General features: G+C 43.5%; 1 protein-coding gene across 6 annotated transcripts; it reads left to right on the forward strand.

Annotated features, from left to right (window-relative positions):
- Positions 1 to 2,831: 2,831 nt before the first annotated feature.
- Positions 2,832 to 24,224, forward strand: LIPN (lipase family member N). Of its 6 annotated transcripts, none has more exons than XR_006701818.1 (12): positions 2,836 to 4,590; positions 7,523 to 7,600; positions 8,847 to 8,962; positions 9,681 to 9,798; positions 11,832 to 12,030; positions 13,353 to 13,462; positions 15,739 to 15,875; positions 16,672 to 16,818; positions 18,448 to 18,519; positions 19,272 to 19,343; positions 23,056 to 23,836; positions 23,913 to 24,224. XR_006701818.1 is itself a non-coding variant. In XM_045439478.1 (12 exons), the coding sequence occupies exons 4-12, from the start codon at positions 8,858 to 8,860 to the stop codon at positions 23,287 to 23,289; spliced, it is 1,194 nt and encodes a 397-aa protein (XP_045295434.1). In that variant the 5' UTR covers positions 2,836 to 4,590; positions 7,523 to 7,600; positions 7,926 to 8,002; positions 8,847 to 8,857; the 3' UTR covers positions 23,290 to 24,224. The 6 variants fall into 6 exon arrangements, 5 of the variants coding, with proteins under 5 accessions (XP_045295437.1, XP_045295434.1, XP_045295435.1 ...); XM_045439478.1 differs by adding an exon at positions 7,926 to 8,002 and having other exon boundaries at positions 23,056 to 24,224; XM_045439479.1 differs by having other exon boundaries at positions 2,836 to 3,870; positions 3,987 to 4,590; positions 23,056 to 24,224.
- The last annotated feature ends 725 nt before the right edge of the window (positions 24,225 to 24,949 follow it).

Consider the following 24,949-nt stretch of genomic DNA (forward strand, 5'->3'; position numbering starts at 1 on the left):
ATGAATGGTGGGGCGCAGTGTTATTGAACCTCAAAGACAGGAACGATCATAGAAAGCTGAGGACAGACAAGACATCCCAGAGGAGGAAGAGAACGACGTGAGTTGTAAAGACAGCCTTGGGGGTATTCACAGAAAGTAAAAGGCACAGAGCATGTGGAGATTAATTTGGTTTCCAAATGAACTTGGGCAGGAGCCCAACTGCCCAACGACAGTGGATTGGTCTCATTGTGCTTACACAGAACCAATACTCAATAAATAGTTACTGAATGGTTAGGAGTACCTTCTCTGTCCTCCAAGCACTGGAGTAGGTCCTATAGGAACAGGGGTACTTTCAAGACACGCAATTTAACATATTTTGGCTAAGACTCATTTGTCAAGAATTTCTTGTCATATGTAAAGGGGAGGGTATAGAATGGGAAAGGGTGGTTGGCACAGTGCCAGTAGGCTGCATAGAGAGGCACCTCTTTGGTGACTATGGCATCTCAGACGGGCATATCCTGACTCGATACTGTCAGTGTCCCAGAAAGTGACTGCACTTACACATGCTGAGTCACATAACTGAAATTTGCAAGGGACAAAGCATAAATCAAAACATGTGTTTAGAATCTGCATTAGACTCCACAGCTGTCACAAGAATCGTATCCATTTTTTGGCGAAACTAGTGTATTCTTTCCCTGTAATAAAACACATAGGAGATCCTAGGAGTGCAGGGGGAAAAAAACCACAGAGGAAGTTTACGATTTGACATAAAATCGTCACCTACACATCCTTCGAATACATGGAGACTTTTCCACATGTAACTAACAGTCTAATCAGTATACATGTATGTTTAATCTTCATGATAGTCTTATAAAAGTGGTACTTTTCTCATCCCTTCTTTATAGATTAAGGAACTGAAGCTTGTAGATAGTTCCCCCAATTTAGCAGTTTTCTAAAATTCAGAATCTTGTCTGTAATGAGCTCTTACTCTTGGTGCTACAATGCTGTGAGTGCCTGTTGTGATCTAAGTAGGCATTCAGACCACAAGGAGCAACAAGGTAGAGGCTGTTGTGCCCAAGTGAAATTTATAGACTAAAGAGTAAAAGCAGATATTTAACAACTGCCCCCTCACAGAATTTACATCTTTAATCATAATTGTGGTGAAGCCACCAACAAGAAGGGCACCCTCATCAAGGTGGACAGGGAAGGAAGTCTTGTCTGAGCAAATAAAAGTACATCTCAGATATGTAAAGTCTTTTGGCCATTCCAGGCAGGGGACTGGCTCGGGTGGCAGGAGCTAGGCTCACTGGAGACAGTTGAAGAAGCACAGAGAGCCAGGGAGAGAGGGGACGAGGTGAGTGCCAGAGGGGCACAGAGCCTGGGCTCTAGGCTTTCCCGGCCGGTTACAGAACTGTGACTGCAAAGCCATTGCAGAGTGTTAATTTCAAGAGTGCTTAAAGGAGACTTAGATGGTGTCCCTGAGGGCTCAGTTGGTTAAGACTCTTGGTTACAGCTCAGGTCATGATCTCAGGGTTTGTGTGCTCGAGTCCCATGTGGGGGCTCTGTGCTGACAGTGCAGAGCCTGCTTAGGATTCTCTCTCTCCATCTCTCTCTGCCCCTCCCCCACTCACACTGTCTCTCTTTCTCAAAAATAAATAAACATTAAAGAAAAAAAAACAGACTCAGATGCATGTTTTAAAGCGATGACAGGGGCACCCGGGTGGCTCAGTCAGTTAAGTATCTGACTTTGGCTCAGGTCATGATCTCGCAGTTTGTGAGTTCGAGCCCCGCATCAGGCTCTGTGCTGACAGCTCAGATTCTTCGGATTCTGTGTCTGGCCCTCCCCTGCTGGCTCATGCACACTCTCTCTCTCTCTAACATATAAATAAACATTTAAAAAAATAATAAATAAATAAATAAATAAATAAATAAATAAATAAAATAAAATAAAAATAAAGTGATGACAGTAGGGTCGCATGGATGGCTCAGTCAGTTGAGTGTCTGACTTTTGGTTTCGGCTCAGGTCACGACATCACGGTTCGTGAGCTTGAGCTCCACATCAGACTCTACACTAACAGTGCGGATCCTGTTTGGGGATTCTCTCTCTCTCCCTCCCTGTCTCTCTGGAGCTCTCTCTCTCTTTCTCTCAAAATAGATAAACTTTAAAATAAGATAATAAAATAAAATAAAATAAAATAAAATAAAATAAAATAAAATAAAGTGATGACAATAGCCACAACATGGAGAAGGCATTAGGCAGATCCAGGGAATCTAGATAGAAGTTTCCAGAGCTCCAGCTGAGATAAGGAAGCTTTGGCTACTACATGGCTATTTGGAACCCCAAGGTTAGCCATGGACAAATACTTTCTCAGTTCCATATTAAGGACTCAGTCATCTTTTAGGGACAATCAGTCAAAGTGTGATCTCAAAACAAAACCTCTCCAAAAATCCGTACTAACTGCACACATGTTTAACTCTTGTTTGTTTAACCAACACTCTTGGAAGAGGTAAATCCAGGAAGCTGTCGAACTTGTAAATGAATTTAAGTAACAGTATAATCAGGGCACCTGGGTGGCTTAGTCGGTTAAGCATCCAACTTTGGCTCACGTCATGATCTCGCAGTTTGTGAGTTCGAGCCTTGCGTGGGGCTGCCCATGCTGACGGCTCGGAGCCTGGAGCCTGCTTCAGATTCTGTGTCTCCCTCTCTCTCTGCCCCTCCCCATCTCGCTCGAGCTCTCTCTCAAAAATAAACACTAGAATAAATAAACAAATAAATGATGCCATAATCATTTCAGTGACATTTTCTTTGCCAGGAAATATGAAATCATTTTAAAAAAAACTTTAAATAATAGTTTGGCGTTTGTTGTTGGAGTAGAGTCAACGTCATACGCTCTCTAGATTTACTGACCTTGAGAACACTGGTGTCCCTTGTGCTTTTGATAAAGTATTGTCGCTACATATTGGTGAGCAAAACTTTTTGCGGGATAGTGAGACTCAAGTCTCGGTGGGGGAGCAGAGGCCAAGCACTTGAGAAAGGAATTTGATGATGCAGACAGTAAATAGGCAGATTGGCGGATATTCAACTAAGGTCAAATATACGATACAAAGTTATGTCTTTGAGGGGAGTCCCTTCAAGTTGGAGGAAAGTTTCAAGACCGATAGGGGACAGCTGTAGCCTCTAATACACAGTCACTATGTGGCTAGTAAGCACTTACAATGCGGTTAGTCCTAACGGAGATGGGCTGTGAGTGTCTCAGAATCCTCAGGTTTCAAAGACTTAGTGCAAACAAAACAAAACAAACAAGAAATCAACTAAAGTCTCACATGAATAATATTGATTGCATGTTGACACGATCATATTTTAGATCTATTAGTTTAAACGAAGTAGAATACAAAACTTAATCTCACCCATTTCCTTACACTTTAAGAGACGTGGCCGTAAGAAACTTTAAATGGTATGTGTACTTTGCATCATGTTTCCATCGGAAAGTGCTGGCATAGAGAAAAGAGGTTATTTTGGCCTAAGAAATCTGGTTATTTGTAGGAAAAAACTTGAATAATTCTGCATGTATAAGGTTGAGAAGAGAGATTGCGTGAAAGATACCAGACTGTGCCCTAATGGGTAGATTTAAGGCGAAATTGGAGGCAGAAAAAGGAATATCAGTAGCAATTTTTTACTGTGTCAGTATGTGCAGCAATCTATAACTAATGGTGGCATTATTCCAACTTAGTACAAAAACAAAGCAAGATTGACTTTCCCTATGAGCTTGCTCTCTTATGAAATCTACCATATAATAATATTAAGAAAAATGTCCTTTGCAGCATACTGTAATATGCTTTTAAAGCAAAGAGATCCAGCAGAATTTATAGCCAGGCTGCCAGAGTAACAAGGTAAGATGCCTGATGCAAAGTAAATATTCAATAAATAATCAAGAGTTCACTCTTTTTATGGATAACAATAATATTAGTTTTCTTGGGTAACTAAGCAATGTTTTCTGGACTTCCAGATTCATCCATCCATTCATTAATTCACTCACCCGGAGACTATGTTTGATGCTGATGGTGATGAGGGGAGGGATGAAATCAAGATCCTGTGATGCTAAAAGCCATCAACCCATTCTCAGGGGTGCTGGGGAGATTTGAAGGTGATTCAACAGCAGTTTAAAGCAATAAAAAGCTAACTCAGAAAAGAAATAGGACCATGTATCAAAACAACCAACGTTACCCTTACTGCACATTCCATTGATTCACCTACACAAACTAATGAGACTGTATCTCAAACTAGAGTCAACTTGAATTTTTTGGCCAAGTGCTGTGTGTGTGTGTGTGTGTGTGTGTGTGTTTAAAAAAGCACCTCCACTGGGACATACGTCCTACAGGAATTCAAGTACAAAATGACCTGTAGAGAATACCATACATAAGTTCTGCACATTAAGTAAGCAGCTAGCTGGGCAGGTAAACCTACTTGGAGGATCAGATGCTATAAATCTCCTCCTATTAGATGGCATGGCCCCTCCTCTCCATTCTCACAAAGCTTTGACCTTTGCCACGAACACAGTCCTGATCCTGCCTCTCTGGGGACGGGGATGTCATCCCAGACCTGCGCTTTTGGTAATAATGTCTCTTTAAATGTCTCTTTTCCTTTGCGCATTTTAGATTTTATTTGCCTTTTCTCTCTTCTGCATCTTTACTGTCACCATGCGGTGTGTGAAGGTGGGTGTAGTCTAGTGGAGGTGACATGGAGATTCACGGACAGCAGCATTTATGACAACCTGCTTTAGTCTCACAGACGATCTCAGAAACAGCATTGTATCTTACAGATGTTATGAGCATGGCCAACTTTGCTTTCTGGGTGAAGAAATAAAATTGCTACACGTAATTTAAAGTGCCTTTCCTAAAGCCAAAGTGTACTAATCAATCACACTGTGTGTGTGTGTGTGTGTGTGTGTGTGCAGCTTTATTGAGCCCTATTTGAATTTTAAGATGTATAATGAATTAGATAAATTATCCAGCAAGCAAGCAACAAATTCTGTGTTCCTGCTCATGAAAAGTCTTTTGGAAAAATTTTTTAACTTTTGTTTTGGTTGTTTTGTTTGAGAGAGAGAGAGAGAGAGAGAGCGAGCAATCGGGGTAGGGGTAGAGAGAGAGGAGAAAGAGAATCCCAAGCAGGTTCCACACCGTCAGTACAGAGCCCTACGTGGGGCTCAGATTCACAAACCATGAGATCATGACCTGAGCTGAAACCAAAATTCAGGGGCTTAATCAACTGAGCCACCCAGGTGCCCCGTGCAAAGTCTTTTATTCCAGGGCAAAAGTTTCAAATCATTTATTTTTCCAAAATTCTCATTAGCTTCTATTTTGTATCTTGTTAGTTACAACCTAATATTTTTAACCTCCAGTTGTTTTCAGGGGAAAGCTATCCCCCTTTGATACAAATTTATATATTATGAAAAACCAGCCTTGGGAAGAAAGAAGCAAGCAAACAAACAAAAAGATGTGATGTAATAGCAAATATATTTTGAATGAGAACATTGGATGGAAAATAAGAATTATTTTCACAGATGGACACCAAGATTCCAGGACCTATGTTCTATGCTCAACCGCATATTTTTAGCTACCTGGATATTTGAACCGGCAGCCATCATTTAAAAAATTGCTCATGGGGCACCAGGATGGCTCAGTTGGTTAAGCGTCCGACTTTGGCTCAGGTCATGATCTCGTGGTTCGTGGATTCGAGCCCCGTGTTGGGCTCTGTGCCGACAGCTCAGAGCCTGGAGCCGGCTTTGGATTCTGGGCTCCTTCTCTCTCTGCCCCTCCTCCACTTGTGCTCTGTCTTTTTCTGTCTCTCTCTCTCTATATCTCTCTCAAAAAATAAACATTAATTTTTTAATATATAAATAAACATTAAAAAAATTTTTTTAAATTTGCTCAGACTGCAATATGATCTTTGGATCAAGATATCAGAAATACCACAGAGCTTCAGAAAGGTTGCCCCTCAATCTACATTTTGCCCAAGATCACTTTCCAGTTCTAATATCATCTAAAATTATGGGCAAAAAAAAAAAGGCAGGGAAAATTTGAGCTTCTAGAGAGTAGGCACTATTATTTTGTATTTGTGCTGGGCTACAACCTGTAAAGGCCCGAGACGTTTAACTCCATCCATGCTATTTCCACATGGAGCCATGACCTTGAATCAACATTAATAGTATGAACATTGTGCTTCCTAGAACTCTCCAGAGTCCACTAAAGTTCTGTTAGAAGCGCTTTTTCAAGTCAGAAGCCCTGAGCGTTTCCCAGCAAGCCCGCACGCCTCTGCCATTGGGCCATCAAGAACCGGGAGGTGGGGGGGGGGGGGGGATGTCCTTCCTCAAAGGCGGAAGGAGGCTGGAGGGTCCATAATCCTTCCACCTCTTCCAATAAACTGAGTGCTATCTTTGAATTTACACTCGTGTGGTTGGCATGAAATTTCCCCTTCCAGTGGAGCAGATCTTAGGGTTTGGATACACACAAATAATATCTTTGTTTCTGAGATCATTGGAGAATGAGTCCAAACTAAGAACTGAAATTACTGGATTGGGCCAGGGAGGAGGTAGCTTTCTTCCTGCTTCTTGTCCCCGAGAGATGCGGTGGCTGCTAGGGTCCTACAGGCGTACAGAAGACAGAGTGGGACAGAAAATTGATGCGCATGGCCTCCACTATTGTTCCAGGTGGGGTGTAGAGCTAAATTCCCTTCCTTCTCCTCTGGCCTCTGCTTCTACTTTTTTTTTATTTATAATTTTATAAAATTTTATTTGTGTATTTAGAGAGAGAGAGAGTGAACGGGGGAGGGGCAGAGAGAGAGAGGGAGAGGGAGAGAATTGCAAGCAGACTCTGCAATGTCAGTGCGAGCCCAATGTGGGGCTCGAACTCACGAACCAGAAGATCACGACCTGAGCGGAAGTCAAGAGTCAGACGCTCAACAGACTGAGCCACCGAGGTGCGCTTCCCCTTTGTTCTAAGTAAAGGGGCGTGGTCTATGGTTCAGCACCCACGATGGTCAGTTCCCTCTGGCACAATGCTAGTACTGGGTTCCGCCCGGCGTCCAGGGCCTGGAGTCTGGATGGTCTCACTGCCACGGCTTAGCCACAATCAATCGCATCCCTCCACGCTGCATGGTTGACATCAGTGCTTTTACATACATGGCTTCCCGTGACCCCGACAGAAACGCTTCGGCATTGGAAAGGTAGGCTTTGTTATGCCTGGTTTTGGCCATGAGGATGATCGGTACATCCTACTTCCCCATCTCCTGCAAGACTTTGAAACTGTTGCTGAACCCTCCCTGCCGTGGCAGACACTCAGTGGAAACATGAAGGATTCAGTCAAACTGGTTATTTGGCATCGTGCAGACCACTATTTCCCAATCTACAAGCGAATCATGACATTTGGGGCGTCAGGAAGACGCCCTGGGTGGTGCCTTAGTGCAGGGTTTCCTCATTTCCATGGGCTTCCGGTCTCTCCTCTCTCCAGCTTCTAACTGTCACTGCAACGACATCTCATTCTTCAGCCTGATGTCACATGCAGAAGTCCGGAGGTTCCTAATCGGCACAGAGTCTTCGGGAGCAGGGGAAGCTTCCTCAAGTAGGTGAGATCAAAATGGATCACAACCCCGGGAGGTGGGTCGGGAATGGTTCTCAGATGTAAGGGTGCTACCGGGAGTTGGCCGGCCTTCCTGGTCCCCCTCTGTCACCTGTTGGCTCTGTGACCTTAGACAGATCTAAAATCTCTCTCTAAGCCTTGGTTTCCTTCATTGTTAAGGTGAGGATGATTGAACCTACTTCATGGAGTTTCTTTGAGATTTAAATAACATACACGAGGCACGTAGAGCTCTTCTCCACACGAGCTCAGCACTGAGTAGACATTAGCTACCGCTAGGTTTAAAAACCTTTAAAATTACGTAACGTTTGCAGGTAGAAGATTGCCTTCAACCGGACAGCAAATGTATGGAAAGCTATTAACTTCAGAAGGAAGCTCTCCATTTCTAGAAGTCAGTCATTAATTTGTTCCAGTAAAAGTTCTCTGATGTTCCTTTCTGGCTCATGCTCAGATTAGGAAAAATAGAGAAAGGGCTTACACACACTTACTGCACGGTAGGTCACTTAATCCTTCCTGTAACCCTGTGAGGGACGTTACGTCGTTATCCTCATTTTGCCCACAAGGAAACCAAGAGAGAAACCTGTTAAATCAGTTGCCCAAAGGTCAGAAATCTTGTCCATGGTGAGGCTGGATCCCAATCTCGGACCATGGGGCTGCAACTCGTATAGGACGAGCCCTCTGCACCGCAATGAGGTCGGGCTGCCTTGGAAGAAATGCTTTGAAGCCGTGCCAAGGAAGAGATAACACATTTCAATGCGCTACCTTCCCCTCTGGGTGTCCCCAAGGCAAATAACCCCTTCCCTGGAAGCTGATAGTCAGGTTCTCTGCTCATCGCTCTTGTTTGTCTTGTGGGAAGCCGGTTGGGGTAGAGAATAGGGGCACTTTCCACTTGGCTGTGGCTTAGACACCTGTCCTCGGATTCTTCAGGTATCCGGCAACTGGAAGGTGAGCAGAGACTGAATGACATAATTGAAAAACTTTGAGTAAAAGAAAACCAAGAAATAAGCCTCCATACTAAATTAAATTTCCTTCAAGAACTGGACGGGGTCATAGCAGTGTCCATGAGAGCAATGGATTCACATGCTCAGAGGTAGCTTACTGTGTTGGCTCCCTCCCACGCTTTCTTGGTGTTTCTAGGACACTCGTCTTTCAGTTTTCACCAGGGCGTTATTTTCATCCCTTCATCAACGTTGATGTATAAGATTAATCTGTGATTATTAAATGTCTTATGTCAGGCATTCCCACGATGTGGCTGTTTTTCACAACAACCTGTTTGCTCTGTGGAACTTTAAATGCTGGTAGCTTCTTTAATTTGGAAAATGAAGCGAATCCTGAAGTGTGGATGAATATTGTAAGTCACGCGAGGTTCCGAAAGACATCACATAAGGCTGATGCGTGGGTTGTGAGATTAGCAAAGGTCTTGTGATAGCAGAAAAATCTTAGAGAAGGAAACAGATGAAAAAAAAAAAAAACATAAGTGATTTTAACATTTCTCTGAGTCAAGCTAGGCTGATGTTTTCTTCTGACTGAATAAATAATACTCTCTAGTCACATCAAGTGAACTCATGTTTGTAGGCAACCTCCTCTTTTGAAATTATATTTTTAAAACATTAAGAATTTATAGTTTAAGCCATTTGGATGATAGATATGACAGCCTTCTAGTGGACTGTGGTTTTATTATCTTTAAACCAAGAGGGGTCTGGAGAATCGGCTTGAGAACATAGTTTTGTCAGAAGAATGAGGAGGGCATCTGTTGGGATGAGCACTGGTGTTGTAAGGAAACCAATTTAACAATACATTTCATATTAAAAAAAAGAAGAAGAATGGGTCGATACTAAATAATATCTCCACCCAACCACTCACCCCCAGATTTGCCAATAGTAGATCTTTTTTAATAGTCTGCTTATTCGTTATCAAGACTTTACATAGTAAATTAACCTTACAGTTACCTGGGGCTACAGATTTCACATCACTCACTCCAATAAACACACACCAGATTCTTTGTTCTAGTTTCTTCTGATGACCTCTGGAGAAGATGTTGAGCTAATACCTGTATTTTCACTGGACAGAGCGAGATCATCACCTATAATGGCTACCCCAGTGAAGAGTATGAAGTCACCACTCAAGACGGGTACATCCTCAGCATCAATAGAATCCCCCACGGGCGAAGAGATGATAGAAGCACAGGTATGAGATGTGTCTCTCCTGCGAAGGAGGACAGCAAATGACTAACACTGAGTGCTGGCTTTCCTTGAACGGAATGACTGGTTTGTCAAAACTGGATGAGTCTTTAAATAGTCAACAGGGAGCCTCATTCTTTTTCCCATTCTCTGAAGCCAGGCAAGAAGCTAAAAATACAAAGGGCAAGACTGATCTTGTTGAAGGCGGGTGGCTTGGCTTGCGGGTAGGGGTGTAAATGCAAAGGCAAAGCGTGCATTTCGCTGGTTCATTACTGATCTCTCATGCGGAAAATTGTTACATCCCAGGAAAGCAGATTTCCTGGCTGCTGGAAAGACGTTTGCTGGGCTGTGTGAGGTTGACTGGGTTGCGTGCAGTCTCTCCTGCCCCTGCAAAGATCAACAGGCCTTTCTCTGTAGGCTAAAGGGGGGAAAAAATCAAGTTAAATGATCATGACATATCTGCAACTTTTTTTCCAGGAAGGAAAACTGGAACATTCACCTATGTTTTGATTTGAGGGACAGAAGTTTTGTGGAATGAAAGAACATGGTGTTAGGAAGGTCTGAATTCTGGAATAAAGAGCCAGCCGTGCAAAAGCAGAGGAATTATTCTTTAAATAGGGACACATAACTGCAGATCTCGGGATGAGAAAGAGGGAAGACTGAGCAAAGTATCTGGGGAGGCTCCAGGGCAAAGTCGTTTACTCAGATTGCTGCACCGGCTCTCCTGCCAGTCACATTCAGGGGCAACTAACATCACGCTGTTTAACTTCCTCTGACTCTAACAAAGAAATGTGTAATTCTAGGGTTTTGGAATGAAAACTGGGAGTGGGGCTCGTAGGGTTACCAGATAAAATAGGACACACCCTGTGAAAGGTGAGTTTCAGATCAATGACAGATCGGTTTCTCATACAAGTTCCACTTTAGGATGTACTTATACAAAACGTTTTTTTTTTTTATTGTTCATCTGAAATTCACATTAACACGGCATCCTGGGTCTTCTGTTAATCTTCCTTTCCTTTCAATACCAGCCCAAATTGGGGGGGGGGGGGGAGGATGGCCAGGAAGCATAAAAGGAGAGGATTTCGCCAGGAAAGGTTTTACTTGAGGGAGGATTTGGGGAAGATTTGGAATTAAGAATCTATTAAGTGTATTATTCTAAAAGCTTTACATTAATTTATATCAGATAAAGCTCTCAGCATCCGTATGAGGTCAGTACTATTCATGGTTATCATTTTACAGATGATAAGGCAAAGCAGGTTCTCGAGGTCACACAAATAGCAAGTGATGGAATCAGAATTCAAATCCAGCCTGGCTCCAGAGAGCATGTGCTCTTACCCATTGAATGATGGTGCCTTTTTGGAACCTTCCACCCTGAAGATCTTCTCCCTCAGGAATTCGGTTGTTGTCAGAGGGGTGTTGAGCTGGTTGTATTGTATTTGGGTTTTCAAATGCTCTCCAGTGAGCAGAGGCAGGGGGTTTGGCTAGAGGCTTGGCAAGGAGCCAGATGCTGTCCATTTACGGTCACATCCCCCTCCTCCCTGGAAGAGGCACAGAACACCATCAAGCATGATCATTTTCACTTCTCCGCCAGCCAGACCCAGGAGATACGCAAAAGTGAGTTCATGGAGCAGCGAGCACCGTTACAAGCACCCACTTGGTTGTTAAACAGAACCAGGCTTGAGTCCTGGCTCTGCACCCCATTAATTGGGTGGACCCTTGGGAAAGTCACCTAACTACCTTCTAAAGCTGCATCTCCTCCTCTGGAAAATGAGGATCCTTAAAATAGTAGCTACTTTATGGAGTTGTTATGAGAATTTAACAAGCTCATCCTGGCCATCTGTCAACATACCACTAGGCGCAATGCATGTGCTCAAGAAACCTACATCATGTTAACCAAACGCTCCATATGAAAGGGAAAGGTGAATGCTGATTAGGTTTTTGCTTTTTCTGGGCATGTGTGTGTTTCTATCACGTTCCTGAGATGGTCTACTTATCAGAAGTTATCCTCTCTCTCCTCTCTCTCTTCCTCCCTCCTTCCAGGTCGCCGGCCAGTTGTGTACTTGCAACACGCTTTGTTTGCAGACAATGCCTCTTGGCTTGAGAATTATGCCAATGGCAGCCTTGGATTCCTCCTAGCAGATGCAGGTTACGATGTCTGGATGGGAAACAGTCGGGGAAACACTTGGTCAAGAAGACACAAGACCCTCTCAGTGACTGAAGAAAAATTCTGGGCCTTTAGGTAAACGGTATCTAAGAAAAATCATGAAGAGACTTTGGGACCATTGCTTTGAATATAATAGTGTGGATGATATTAATAATAATCTGTAATATTGGGAGTCACGTGGTTCCGTGTAGCTTCTACTAACATCTCAAAGCAGAGAAATAGCAAGGAGTTTGATTTCCACTGATTCTGCCACAAGCAAGTTACATCATTTTCCCAGGATCATTTTAACATCCAGTTCTGTCCAATACTGTACATTATAAGCATGTCTCAAGGGGCAGCTCAGGACATTTCTAGGACCGGTGCACACACTCATTCAACCAATGTTTGCGGAGTGTCTCGTCTCTGCATAGTTCGGGGCCCTGAGCGCTCAACGGTAAGCAAAGTACCGGCCCTCGAGAAGCTTATGTGCATTCCGACGCTACGAATACAGGTCTTTCCCCTCGGATGGTCACTCAGTTTTGCAGAGATGATGTGTACCAGTACTCGATTTTATTTACAGAAACTCTGGTTGAGACGGTATTAAATACCATTTTCAGGACAGACCCAATAGGAGGTCTTTAAAACCTTGCTAATGGACAATGGAGAACAATGGTCTAATACGCTGCCTGCTTCTTTTAGGGAAAGTGTTCTCTGCGGGCATCAGAGGACAGGCTGATGCCTGCAAGAGACTTCCCAAGGCTAACCTCCCTGCTGGTTTGCAAGCCAGCTGCCAGAACAGAAGGTGCATTCCTAGCACACGAATGAAATGGTCAGCACCCACTGGCAGAGGAAGAATAAAGGAAGGATAGAGTAAATTTGGGGCAGGGGCAAACATCAGGATAATATTTTGTGTCCGTGGCCCTTGGTCGGGAAGGTGGAGCTTGTTTACTACAAGACGACCTTTAGCAGCCTTGCTACATCCCTGGCATTATGTTGCTTTCCCAGATGAGGAACCTGAAGCTCAGAGCGTTTAAGTAATTCATCAAAAGTTACTCAGCCAGAGTCGTGATTTGCAACTACTTCTGTTTCCAAAGCTGGGCATGAATCTTGCAAGCGCCCTGGGGGTGTTTGAAGTAGAGGCAGAAAAACCAGATGGAAAAAGGAAGGGGATGAAGGGGAGAAAGGGTAGGACTGACCATCAGACAGCACACACAAGTCTTGAAATCAGCCCCGTTAAAAGTAACGCATAGAAATGCAGCCAACAAGGCTCCAATAGCCTGCACGTGACCGGTTAAATAATGAAATGCAAGGCAAATGAGTGAACAGCACAGAATTCTGTGTATAAAAACTAAGTGAGCAGGTGCTCTGCGTCTTAAACTTAGGAGCGAGTGTTTATAAGCCCCTGTTTTATTTTGCAGTTTTGATGAAATGGCCAAATACGATCTTCCAGGAATAATAGACTTCATTGTAAATAAAACTGGTCAGGAGAAGCTGTATTTCATTGGACACTCCCTTGGCACGACAATAGGTATGTTTACAAATGTCTGTGTTTTACAAGGTTGGAGCCTTGCAAGAGTTCGCCTTTAAGGTGGAACAGAGTAACTGTCATTTATCATGCCCTTAATTCTCTGTCCTGTGCTGGATGTGTTAACCTAGTGTCCTAAGTGGTTGTGAATTTGCCCTTAATTCTCTGTCCTGTGCCGGACATGAAATCCTAGTGCCCTATGAGGTTGTGAACTTGAATTTCAGAGACTGTGTGTAGGACAAATCTTTCCTCCATGTCTGGTCCCAACAGCACATTTGTAACCGTGATATAATTTCCATGTGCCCCAAATCTAAAGAAGTATTTCCAAAGAGTTAAGCGTCTAGGTCCCCTCTGAGCTGAAAAAGTAAAGCCTGAGGCCTTGAAATAACCCTGAACAATGATAAATATGTATCAATCATACCTGCCTCACAACCCATATGGGATTTTTAAAAAATAGTAAAAGGGTGAGGTTATATCTCTATATGAACAAACTGAAAACATACGATCACTTTTTTTTAGTTGAAACACAAAAGCATATGTCAACTGGGCCCATTTAGCGTGTGACTTAATATTTATGGCATCGCAATTAAATGTAAGCACTATGTAGAAAAATTTTCAAAAGCCCAAGATCCTACTCTCTGAAAATGTACTTCTTAATGATTTACTACATCTTTTAGAAAGAAATAAAAAATCCAGTTCCAAGTAAAAATTTAGAGGAAGCCATACTATTAATAATGCCAATTTGTTAGCGATCTTCCATTAATGTTTTCCATTTTAAGAGATTATGTGGAATGCAATATTTCAGCTGGGGTGAAACTATGCAAAAAAAATAAATAATCTTACAGTCTCCTTATCACCATTACCATCAACAGCAAATGTATATTTATTGGTGCTTTATATTGATATGTTTGGAACAGCCAATGAGCATCCCAGGACATATTCTAAAAGGATATAAAAAATTTTAATGAGACAAACAAAACAAAACAAACAAACAAACAAAAAACCTGCCACTAACTGGCAAATAATTGCATTATCCTAGCGCACACTTAGCGAGCATTGACTATGTTTAGGGTCTTGTGTTGAGGACCCTCGGTCAGGTGTCTTAGCAGAAAGGGCACAGATTCAAAGCAGGTCAGTCTGACAGCCCCAGTGGGGTGTGGGACATGTGGAAGGACTGGAAGGAGAAGGAATGACTCGAGTGGGGTCTAGAAAAGTGGGCAGGACATAGGGATGCTCTTCCGTCTGACCCGCAAAGAAAACAAATGATCCCATCAGCAGGGCTCTGCATTGCATTTAGGGCATGCTCTTTTCCAGGGAGCAATTTTTGGCCTGTGAGAAGGGCCCGTCCCTGGCAAGGTGTTTAGCAAGCCAGGCTCCAGCTCAAGACTAGTGAGCGTGAGCGTGGAAAAACTCCTCTCCGCACATCTCCAAAGATCTGGGGAGAAGTATCCCCCTACCCGCGTTCCCGTTTCAGTCTTTGTAGCAGCTGCTCAGCCCATCAATACAAAGTCAGTTCTTTTTTTGGCCAAGATGGTTTCAATGCTTCAAGAAGAATTTCAGGGGAAAAAAATTCTGTGCTACGGCTGTGTCCCCATGCGTTTGCGACACGCGTGTGCACACACACACACACACACACACACACACACACACACTGACAGGGTCCCGGGAGGACTAGAAACAGGTGCTATAGTGTTGCAGGAAAATCAGAGCAAGTGGAGACTGCTGGTCCTCCCCAGGACCACAGTGGACCGAGGGAAAGCAGGGAAGATTCTGGAGGCTGCTAAGCATCCAGTTAAGCACTGGGAGTAGTGAAATCTGGTTGCACGGTGAGAAAGACAAATTGTGGAATAACTGGATGATACTACATAAAGAACTGATTGTTCCACCTCCCATGAACCAATTATTTGCTCCTGGAAGCTCTGTGACTCATCCTGGCATCTCAGAGCTGGTGGTAAATTGACAGCATTGCCCGCATTTAGCCCATGCCTGTGAGCGAAGACGCCCCCGGCCCCTCGGCAGGGGCGGCTCCAACAGCTTATCCCCTCGCTCTCCCCGACCAATAGGTACATTGTTCAGAATCCGAGAAAAATGGACACTTGACAGCAGAGGGACTGAAGGCAGATTATCTTTGCAGAACATCTCGGAAGTTTCCCAATTCATCCGCAAGATGGTTGCAATAGAAAGACAACCCGTCAAAGCAGAGTCCTACTTTTGTTAGTATAGACGTTGCCTCGGTATTTCTAATTTTTACAAGATTGTCTTGTCTCCTGTTCTCTTAGGGTTTGTAGCCTTTTGCACCATGCCTGAACTGGCACAAAGAATCAAAATGAATTTTGCCTTGGGTCCTGTGGTCTCATTCAAATATCCCACGGGCATTTTTACCAGTTTTTTTCTACTTCCAAATTCCGTAATCAAGGTAGGCTCGTTTCCACCGAAATGTATCTGAGGATCCCATCTCGGATCGTGTGTTACATAAGCCTGAATAATACACCTTTTCTCATAGGGGAGGTTTGTTAACATGCCCAAGCCCAAATGTCCTACAGCCCCATTATTCATTCAGACATTTATTGGTTATTTTCCAAGGGCTGAAAAAACAGTCTGGTGCCCAATGTGGATTTGGGACTTTATCCATCCAAAGATTTTTTTTTTCTGTTTGCTTTTGGATTCTCTAAAAAGTTCACGCCACAAAAAGCATCGCGTTTTGCCAAAATTGGGGTGTCGGCTAAAATGGATTTGGGCCAAAATGAAGTCAAGGAGACCAATTCAGGTTTCATAGTAATTTTTATATAAAATCAAGCCCTGGTTTAGGGCAAAGTGGTGGGAATGGAAAAAAACAATTGTGAGCTAATACAAGGAAGAATCTCCATAGTCCCTAATGACTGGTTTCGTAGTGGTTTTATTGTGTTGTTTACTGTAAGCTCAAGTGATGTAAGTTCCCTTTCGTGTGGTTGACAGGTCTGTTGCAAAGGGTGTTGACCTCAGTTCAGTTCGGGACGTTTTCTGCATTTGGGCAGAGTTGAGCAGACAGCCTTCCCTCGAGGGAGATGGATTCATGAGTCGTTTCTTTTCCCGGATGACTTGGTCTCCTTGGCAAAAACAGCAAATACAAACACAAACAGATCTCCCGAGAATCCTCATTCCTGGGGATGGAGGGGAACATCAAGGGGTCTGCAAATGGTTCTTGAAAGGATACTTCTTTCTTCTTTTCACAGCGTTTTTTTGGTACCAAAGGCTTCTTTTTAGAAGACAAGATGGGCAAGGCACCGTCTACCAAAATCTGCAACAATAAGATATTATGGGTGATATGTAGTGAAATTATGTCCTTATGGGCTGGAGCCAACAAGAAAAATATGAACGTGGTATGTATGATGATCAGGGGACCATTGGATGTTCTAAGAAATTCCAGCTTTTCTTTGGCTCTCGTTGATGTATCTGTTAAACGGCAAAGGTTGATACGATATTCTAAAGCATAAGGGCAAAGATTGGCTAAGCATGGATGAGGTATTCAATGGACCACGACTGTGAAGACCAGGGAAAAGAATAGGCAGCGTCATCCTTCCGTCCCTGGTCACACACGGAAAACGATGATGTCCCACCATGAGTAGAGGGTTCACCTGTTTACTCTCAACCGCCATTACTACCGTCCATTTCATTTTACAACCACTCCTGTGCCCTAAATAATAATAATAATAATCCCAGAAGAGAAGAGAAGTACATCCAAGCATTGAATTTATCTCCTGTGTGCCTTCATTCGCTGGGTGCTGTTGGCCCCGGATAAAACTCCTCACTTCACTTGGAAAGCACAAGACACAATGGGATGGAGGTCGAATCCCTTCCCCACAGAAAAGGAACAGTCCTGTTTCATCAACTCTTTGTTTCCTGGTAGGAGAATTCAAGGAGGAGGAGAAGGAGGAGTTTACATTTGCGGACTGATGTGGTTGAATTCCATATGGCGGCCAGTGAGGCTGTGACAGTGAGGCTAGTTCTCAAATAGCTGGTCTCTGCCAGCCCGCTCTACCCCTATTCAAGAGGCTAAGTTGTGCCCAACGGAAATACAATGGGAACCGTTGTTCAAAGCCTGCTTATTCAAAAGTAAATGTATTTTTTAATTTTTTTAAGTGTTTATTTTTGAGAGAGAGAGCGCGAGTGGGGGAGGGACAGAGAGAGAGAGAGGGAGACAGAGCATCCAAAGCAGGCTCCAGACTCCAAGCGGTCAGCACAGGGTCCGAGGTGGGGCTCAAACTCGGGAACTGTGAGATCATGACCTGAGCCAAAGTTGGGCGCTTAACTGACTGAGCCACCCAGGTGTCCCAAAAGTAAATATTTCTGATAGTTCCCTTGATCGCTTTCATTATACGGTATTCTAGGACATAGGATTACAATTACTATTGTAGCTCTATAATTTTCATCTCTCTATTGTTTTGCAAAGGCCAAAGTACAGCACCTAGGGAAGCGATTGTTTTTTGCTTTTCTTTTGCGATACTTTATTTTTATCCTCACAAAAGGCTGGCACGTAGGATTGTTTAGTATGTTCACTTACTAGGTGAAAATACAGAAACTCGGAAATGTGAAATGACTTGCCCGAAGTCACAAAGCTCCTAATGAACAAAGTTACTTCCTGAAATCCCGGTTTTTTTGGCCTCGTGATTTGTGACAGTGCACAACCCTGCACAAGCACACCACATCCCTACACTCGCACACAGCACCTTCCTAAAGCACACTGCCCCATGATGACCATTGTTGCTTCTCCTACTTCAAAACCAGCCAATTAACCCACGGCTTCCAAGCTGATGTCAGTTTGCTCCCAAGCAACCCGGGGTTTACTCACATTCAAGCGCCTGGCATGATTTATTTATCTTACCCGCTTGGTCCTTTCCAAAACCCCAGCTTTCATTTGCTAATTCTTAGCACCACTGCTCTCGGCTTCTGGAAGGTGTAGTTTATTTCATTGGGTGAGTTTTGCTGTACCGTGTTTTATTTCCCTTCAGAGTCGAATGGACGTGTATATGTCACACGCTCCCACTGGATCATCAATACAGAACATCCTGCATATAAAACAGGTAGCGTCTTTTTTGTGGAAAACTATTCCAAGCTTATTTCACTACATCCGAAAGGACGAGGCTAGCCGGTCTACCCTAAGAAGCTTCAAAGCCGGTGTCTGCTTTGTCCTTGACACTGTCTTTGGTTTGATTTCCCCAGATTTTTAAAAAAATTCTTTTTCGATGTTTATTTTTGAGAGGGAGCGAGAGACAAAGTGTGAGCGGGGGAGGGGCAGAGACAGAGGGAGACACAGAATCCGAAGCAGGCTCCAGGCTCCGAGTTGTCATCACAGAGCCTGACGCGGGGCCCAAACCCACAAACCGTGAGATCATGACCTGAGCCGAAGTTGGATGCTTAACCGACTGAGCCACCCAGGCGCCCCTGAGTCCCCCGATTTTAAAGGACAGGGCAAGGTATGGTGGAGACCAAGTAGATGACATAAGTGAACTCTATCTTAGATCGGAGCTTGTAAAATAGACCCTGAGCTGAAGCGAGAGGTAGCCAGGGAAAGCTTGAGGAGACCGAACCTTCCCCAGAGATTTGACTGCCCCCCTGAGGGGTGTAGATTTTCCATTAGTTCTTCCTTCAAACCAAGGGAGATCCTTGCTTCCCTTTCTGTTGACCTTGTGCTTCTAGTAGTGAAAATGTATTTATATCCTTCTGGTGCTCCGGGAGCCTTTTTTTCTAACCAGTGCCTAGTGGTTTCCCAAGACTTGCTGTTAACAGTTGTGGCTCTTACTCTAATTACTTTTCCAAAACACATTTATTTCAGCTTTACCGATCAGATGAATTCAGGGCGTATGACTGGGGAAGCGAAGCTGAGAACATGCATCATTACAATCAGGTGAGCGGCTCGGAACTGCCCCAGAAGCCAGCTTTTGAGAAATTATAGTAAATTATCAGAGGGGCGCCCGGGGGGCTCAGTGGGTTAAACCTCCGACTTCAGCTCAGGTCATGATCTTGCGGTTGGTGAGTTGGAGCCCCGCGTTGGGCTCGCTGCTGTCAGCACAGAGCCACTTTGGACCCTCTGCCCCCTCTCTCTCTACCCCTCCTCCGCTCACGCTCTGTCTCTCCCTCTCTCTGCCCCTCCCCTGCTCATGCGCACAGGTACACTCACACATTCTCTCTCTCTCTCTCTCAAAAAGAAATAAACGCTAAAAAAAAGAAAGAAATTATCAGAGAGTGAAAAGAATCTTACCTGGCCATTGGTGGCATTCTCATTGATAGAGCTTTTTAAGAAACGCCTCATTTAAATATGCATTCATCGCAGAAAGTCTAGAAATAAAAAAAAGCGTATCTTAAGGAATTCAAATAATTTGTAATCCCTCCACCCAGAGAACACTAGACGTGTCAATATTTTACTGCATTTTTTCCAATCTTCTCACTACCGCTGCTTCTAGACATATTTTTTAAAGTTTTATTTATTTAAGTCATCTCTACAGCGCACGTGGGGCTCGAACTCATGACCCCAAGATCAAAAGTCGGATGCTCTTCCAACTGAGCCACCCAGGCACTCCCCCCGACACAATTTTTAATCTTGCTTTTTCATTTACAGTAACGGCAAGATCTAGTCAATGTTACTGAGATGTTTTCTTTAACATAATTTTGTTGACTGTATATTAATGGAAATTGTTTTATAAAAATCTATGAAAACGTACAGAGTAGATGAATACCCAGTTCCTGATACCAACAGGAAAAAAGTAGGATCCCACAAGAACATTAAAGGAATATTATCTACCCATGAAGACTTGAGCCTTTGGTATCTTTTTTCCCTCTGAATTTTCACACTACGATTTGTACACCCGCTTAACCCTCCGTACTTGGGATTAATCCTCTTGGCATCATTTCTTTCACTAAATTAAATGTTTCCAATGTTTTCCCAGACTGATCTATAGTTAAGGCTATTTATTAGACCAGTCAGTTTCTCACTAATGGATTGAATTGTTAGAGAAATTATTCTACCAGACCTTAAGACGACTAAGAGAGGTATGTATGCTTTTACTGTTTTTTAAGCTTGATTAAGGCGTGATTTACATTCAAGAAGATTCGCTGGTTTTCCAATTCAGTGAGTTTTGACAAATACGTTCATCCATGTAACCATGCCACAATCAAGATACCAAACATTTCTGCTACCCCCGAAGTTTTCCCCTGCCCCTCAGACCATGTATAGTCACAGATGCATATATTTGCAAATTCTTAGAATCGGGCCAGGAAAAAAACCAAACAAACAAACCCAGCAACAAATGTTAAAGAGATTACCTTCACAGAGGAGAAGGTAGAATGAAGGGGAAGAATGTGAAGGAATAAAGGAGGCTCTCATTTGGGATTTCACATATTTCCACTTCCATTATTTTTAATGAGCACGTTATACTGTATATTGCACATTTGTATATTGTTTCTGTTTATAAGAGAATGAAACAAAAATCTCACACACTCCCTTAAGACCATTGTTAGTCACAGTCCTTTCTTTTTCAGCTCTATTGAGGCAAAATTAACAAATAAAATTGTAAGATTGAAGGGTGCAACGTGCTGACTTAAGTATGGGAGAGCGTCAACGTCCTTAGAATTTCTCAGCGGTTCGATAGATGGTCCTACCTTAGTTCAAGCCAAACCTGTTTTATGTGTGTCTGATTTTAGGCCATTTGAAATCAATTTTTATTATATTCTGGTCTCAACACTTTGCCCTCCTAAATTCCCAGTGCAGTCTCTGTGTACACTGTGTTTGATAGAGAACGAGAGAATTAGCCCGTGGGAGCTCCGTGAGGGCAGAGATTCCCTTCTGTTGTGTTCACCACTGTTTTCTCACCTGGCAAGATATTGGGCATGTCCTGGGCCCTTAACACTTATTGGCTGCATACATGAAATTTCTTTTTTTTTAATTTTTTTAAAAAATTTAAAAAAATTTTTAATGTTTATTTTTGAGAGGTGGGGGAGGGACAGAGAGAGAGAGAGAGACTCAGAAGCAGACTCCAGGTTCTGAGTTGTCATCACAGAGCCTGATGTGGGGCTCAAACCCATGAACCGTGAGATCATGACCTGAGCCAAAGTCAGACGCTTAACCTACTGAGCCACCCAGGCGCCCCATAAATGAAATTTCTTAACGCCCCTCTTATCCACCTTAAAATGTCTCTGTCCCCTTGATTCTCTTCTTCCCTCCTCTCTCCCAAAATGGAGGCCTTCTTCTTTCCCGAGTCTGAGGGCTTGTGCCCTTGACCCCATCTCTTCCCACCTCCTCTTCCTCCTGGCTCCTTCTGTCGTCTTCAGTGAACTGCTATTCCTTTTGGAAAATGAACAAACAACCTTCTGTCAACCTACCAATTCTATCGCTCACTAATCCATCCCTCTGTTTGCAACCAACATTTTTTAATATTTAAAAAGGCTGAGTTTTTCCACTTCCTCCCCTCTTCCACTCGCTCCTGAACCCCGGGATATGTAGTTTGGGCCTTCATTTTTCTATACAGCTACTTTATGTAAAGTGGCCTGTGGCTTTTCATTACCAAATCCAATGGCCCGTTCTTGCCTTCAGGTAACATGGTCTGTCAGTCACCATAGCCTCCTTGCCATTCACTGCCCCAACGTAGACTTCAATAACGTAGTGCGCTTGCGTTTTTCCTTCCCTTTTTAAAAATAAATTTATTTTGACAGACAGACTCCACACTGTCAGCAAAGGGCCTGATGTGGGGCTCGAACCCACAAACCACGAGATCATGACCTGAGCCGAAGTCAGCTTCTTAACCGACTGAGCCACCCAGGCGCCCCTTCCTTCCTTTTTTGATTGTTGTCCTCCGTCTACACTGGCTACTTGCCATTCCCCGCACTTGCAAACTGTCAACCTCTTCCAAGATTCTTCATACCCCTCTTCCTTTCTCCCTTGGAGAATCTAATCATCCTTGTGGCTTCCATTATCCCTTTCTCTGGACCATCCCTACTGCCTGTCTAGATGGTTTCAGGACCTACCTCCACCTATTCCTTCTTCAAGGTCATCCCATAAGATGCCCATGTAGTCATCTTAAGACAGAGCTCTGAGAAGTGACCCTGCCTCACTTCCCCCGACTTCTGAAAGATGTCAAGATACCTTAGCCTGGAGTCTGGACCTTGACTGTCTGTCTCCTACCTCATCCACTCACATATTTTCTTCCTGGGGTTCCCGTGACAGTTTACCATCCTTACCGTGGGGTACACACTCTTGCCACTTGCTAGAAAGCCCTCCTGCCTTCAACCCTATCTGTCAAAATCCCACGCTCCCTCAAAAGTCATTTCAAATGACTTGTTTTTCTGTGAAACCCCCAGTCGGAAGTCATTTCTTCTTTACCTTCCCTGCCATTTTTTGGCTTTTGACATACCCTACTTTGTAGGCAAATGCTTATGTACCTATCTTGCCTTGTTCCTTCCCACTCCTTGAAGACAGGGACCACTGCAGGTAATATTTCTACTTCCCAGAGCCTGAAAGAACTATGATCGTGGCAAATGCTCACTGAGCAGCCTGTCTGCTTATCTGAACCCAGTGGTGGCCATGAGGAGCTTTCTGTCACGAATGCTCTTTCTGTCTCTTCCAGAGCCGCCCCCCACTCTATGACTTGACCACCATGAGAGTGCCTACCGCTATGTGGGTTGGGGGCAATGATGTCCTTGTAACACCCCAGGATGTGGCCAGGATACTCCCCCAGATCAGGAATCTCCGTTACTTCGACCTGTTGCCTGATTGGAACCACTTTGATTTCATCTGGGGCCTCGACGCTCCTCAGCGTGTGTATAGGAAAATCATAGACTTGATGAAGTCATACTCCTGATGCGTGCACTTCTGGGCTCAAAGTTGCGGGCAAGCCCGTGAGAGGCTCTGGAAAAGAGACTGATCAGCAGGAAAGTCTTCTCCAGGCTCGTTTGCCTCGTTGCTGTTGCCGAGATGCTCCCTTAGCTGACATCCAAGCAAGAATTATTTCAGCTGTCCTGTTCTTTCTCTAAGAAATGCTCACACCCTCCAAATCCCTTCCCCTCCGTCAAGGGTAGGCCCGATTTTCCATCTCTGCTAACTGTACACTTGGGAGAGTGGTTCAAAGAGGACTTTTTCTTTCCTAGTTAAAGTAAAATTTCCCGGAAGGAAAAGTTCTGTAAAGGCAGCCACTTGGGAATGTACTTGGGGTGACATAGGGCCATACGTTAGGGCCATAGTCATTATGGCCATCTGTGAACAAGCCACGAGATAAGGCCCAGCCCACATCAAGCATGAAAGAAAACAGCAGACTAGGAAAACTAACAAAATTTAAGTATTCCGGGAGCGCATTTTACCGTTCCAAGCAAAGAATGAAAAGAGAGGGAGACAAAACTGGGAATGAGCAGGTAAGATAAGCTGAATTACTGATTACCCTTAAGTTAGAACACATGAGAAATAATTCTCTCTTCTTTTGCTCTAAAGAGAAGCTAAACCGATCACTACCGGTGACTTCGTTGTCGATGTGGACTTTACACTGTTGCCTGCTAACAAGAGACATTTAAAGCATCTTCCGGAAAACCTATTTGAGAAGCCCCAAGGGAGGCACAGGAATATTCTAAGTCTTGCTCTCCTTCGTTCTCTAAATGATGCCAGACATTGATTCTAGGATTAAGTACAGAGTTCCAAGAGTAGCGTGAAGTTCAGTCGCAAAAGTTCCGGACCTTCTATGATAATGTCGTTAACGTAAAACTGTTTACGATCCTCAAGGAATCATAAATAAATGATACACATGCATACCTCCCACAGTTTATTTAAACTTAAAACGGGTAAATGTAGATTAGGTCACTGATATTTGCACGTAGGATCAGGGTTTGGGGGATGTCAAATGCCACATCATCATTCTTCAATAAATAATCCATAATTCATGATTTTTAACCTCAGTTTTAGTGTCTTTAAAAGGAATGACAATTTTAAAACACTTGGGAAGCAATTTTATTTTATTTTATTTTATTTTATTTCATTTTATTTTATTTTAGAGTTTTTTAATGTTTGTTTATTTTTGAGAGAGAGAGACAGACAGACAGAGTGCGAGTGGGGGAGGGGAAGAGAGAGGGAGACACAGAATCTGAAGCAGGCTGTAGGCTCTGAGCTATCAGCACAAAGCCCCACGTGGGGCTTGAACTCGTGATCCATACAATCATGACCTGAGCTGAAGTCAGACACTTAACTCACTGAGCCACCCAGGCACCCCACTTGGGAACCCCAACGTTAAATGCGAATCCTTCCATATTTGTATGATTTTTATTTACCAAGAGTAGACTATTGAATTTTTATCAGTTTCTAGTGACTTTTATTGAGGTCTTCCAAAGAGTAAAATGTAATCTTCATGCAAACAATACAGTCTTTTGAAGTCACATTTAACCAAATTAATCAAAATGCATTAAACAATTAAACTGTTATAACAAACAGAACAGGCATAAGTAAGTCTGAGAACAAATCTCTAACTCTCAGCAAGCATA

This window comes from Leopardus geoffroyi, chromosome D2 (assembly GCF_018350155.1).
Source record: "Leopardus geoffroyi isolate Oge1 chromosome D2, O.geoffroyi_Oge1_pat1.0, whole genome shotgun sequence".
In the NCBI taxonomy this organism is placed as follows: domain Eukaryota; kingdom Metazoa; phylum Chordata; class Mammalia; order Carnivora; family Felidae; genus Leopardus; species Leopardus geoffroyi.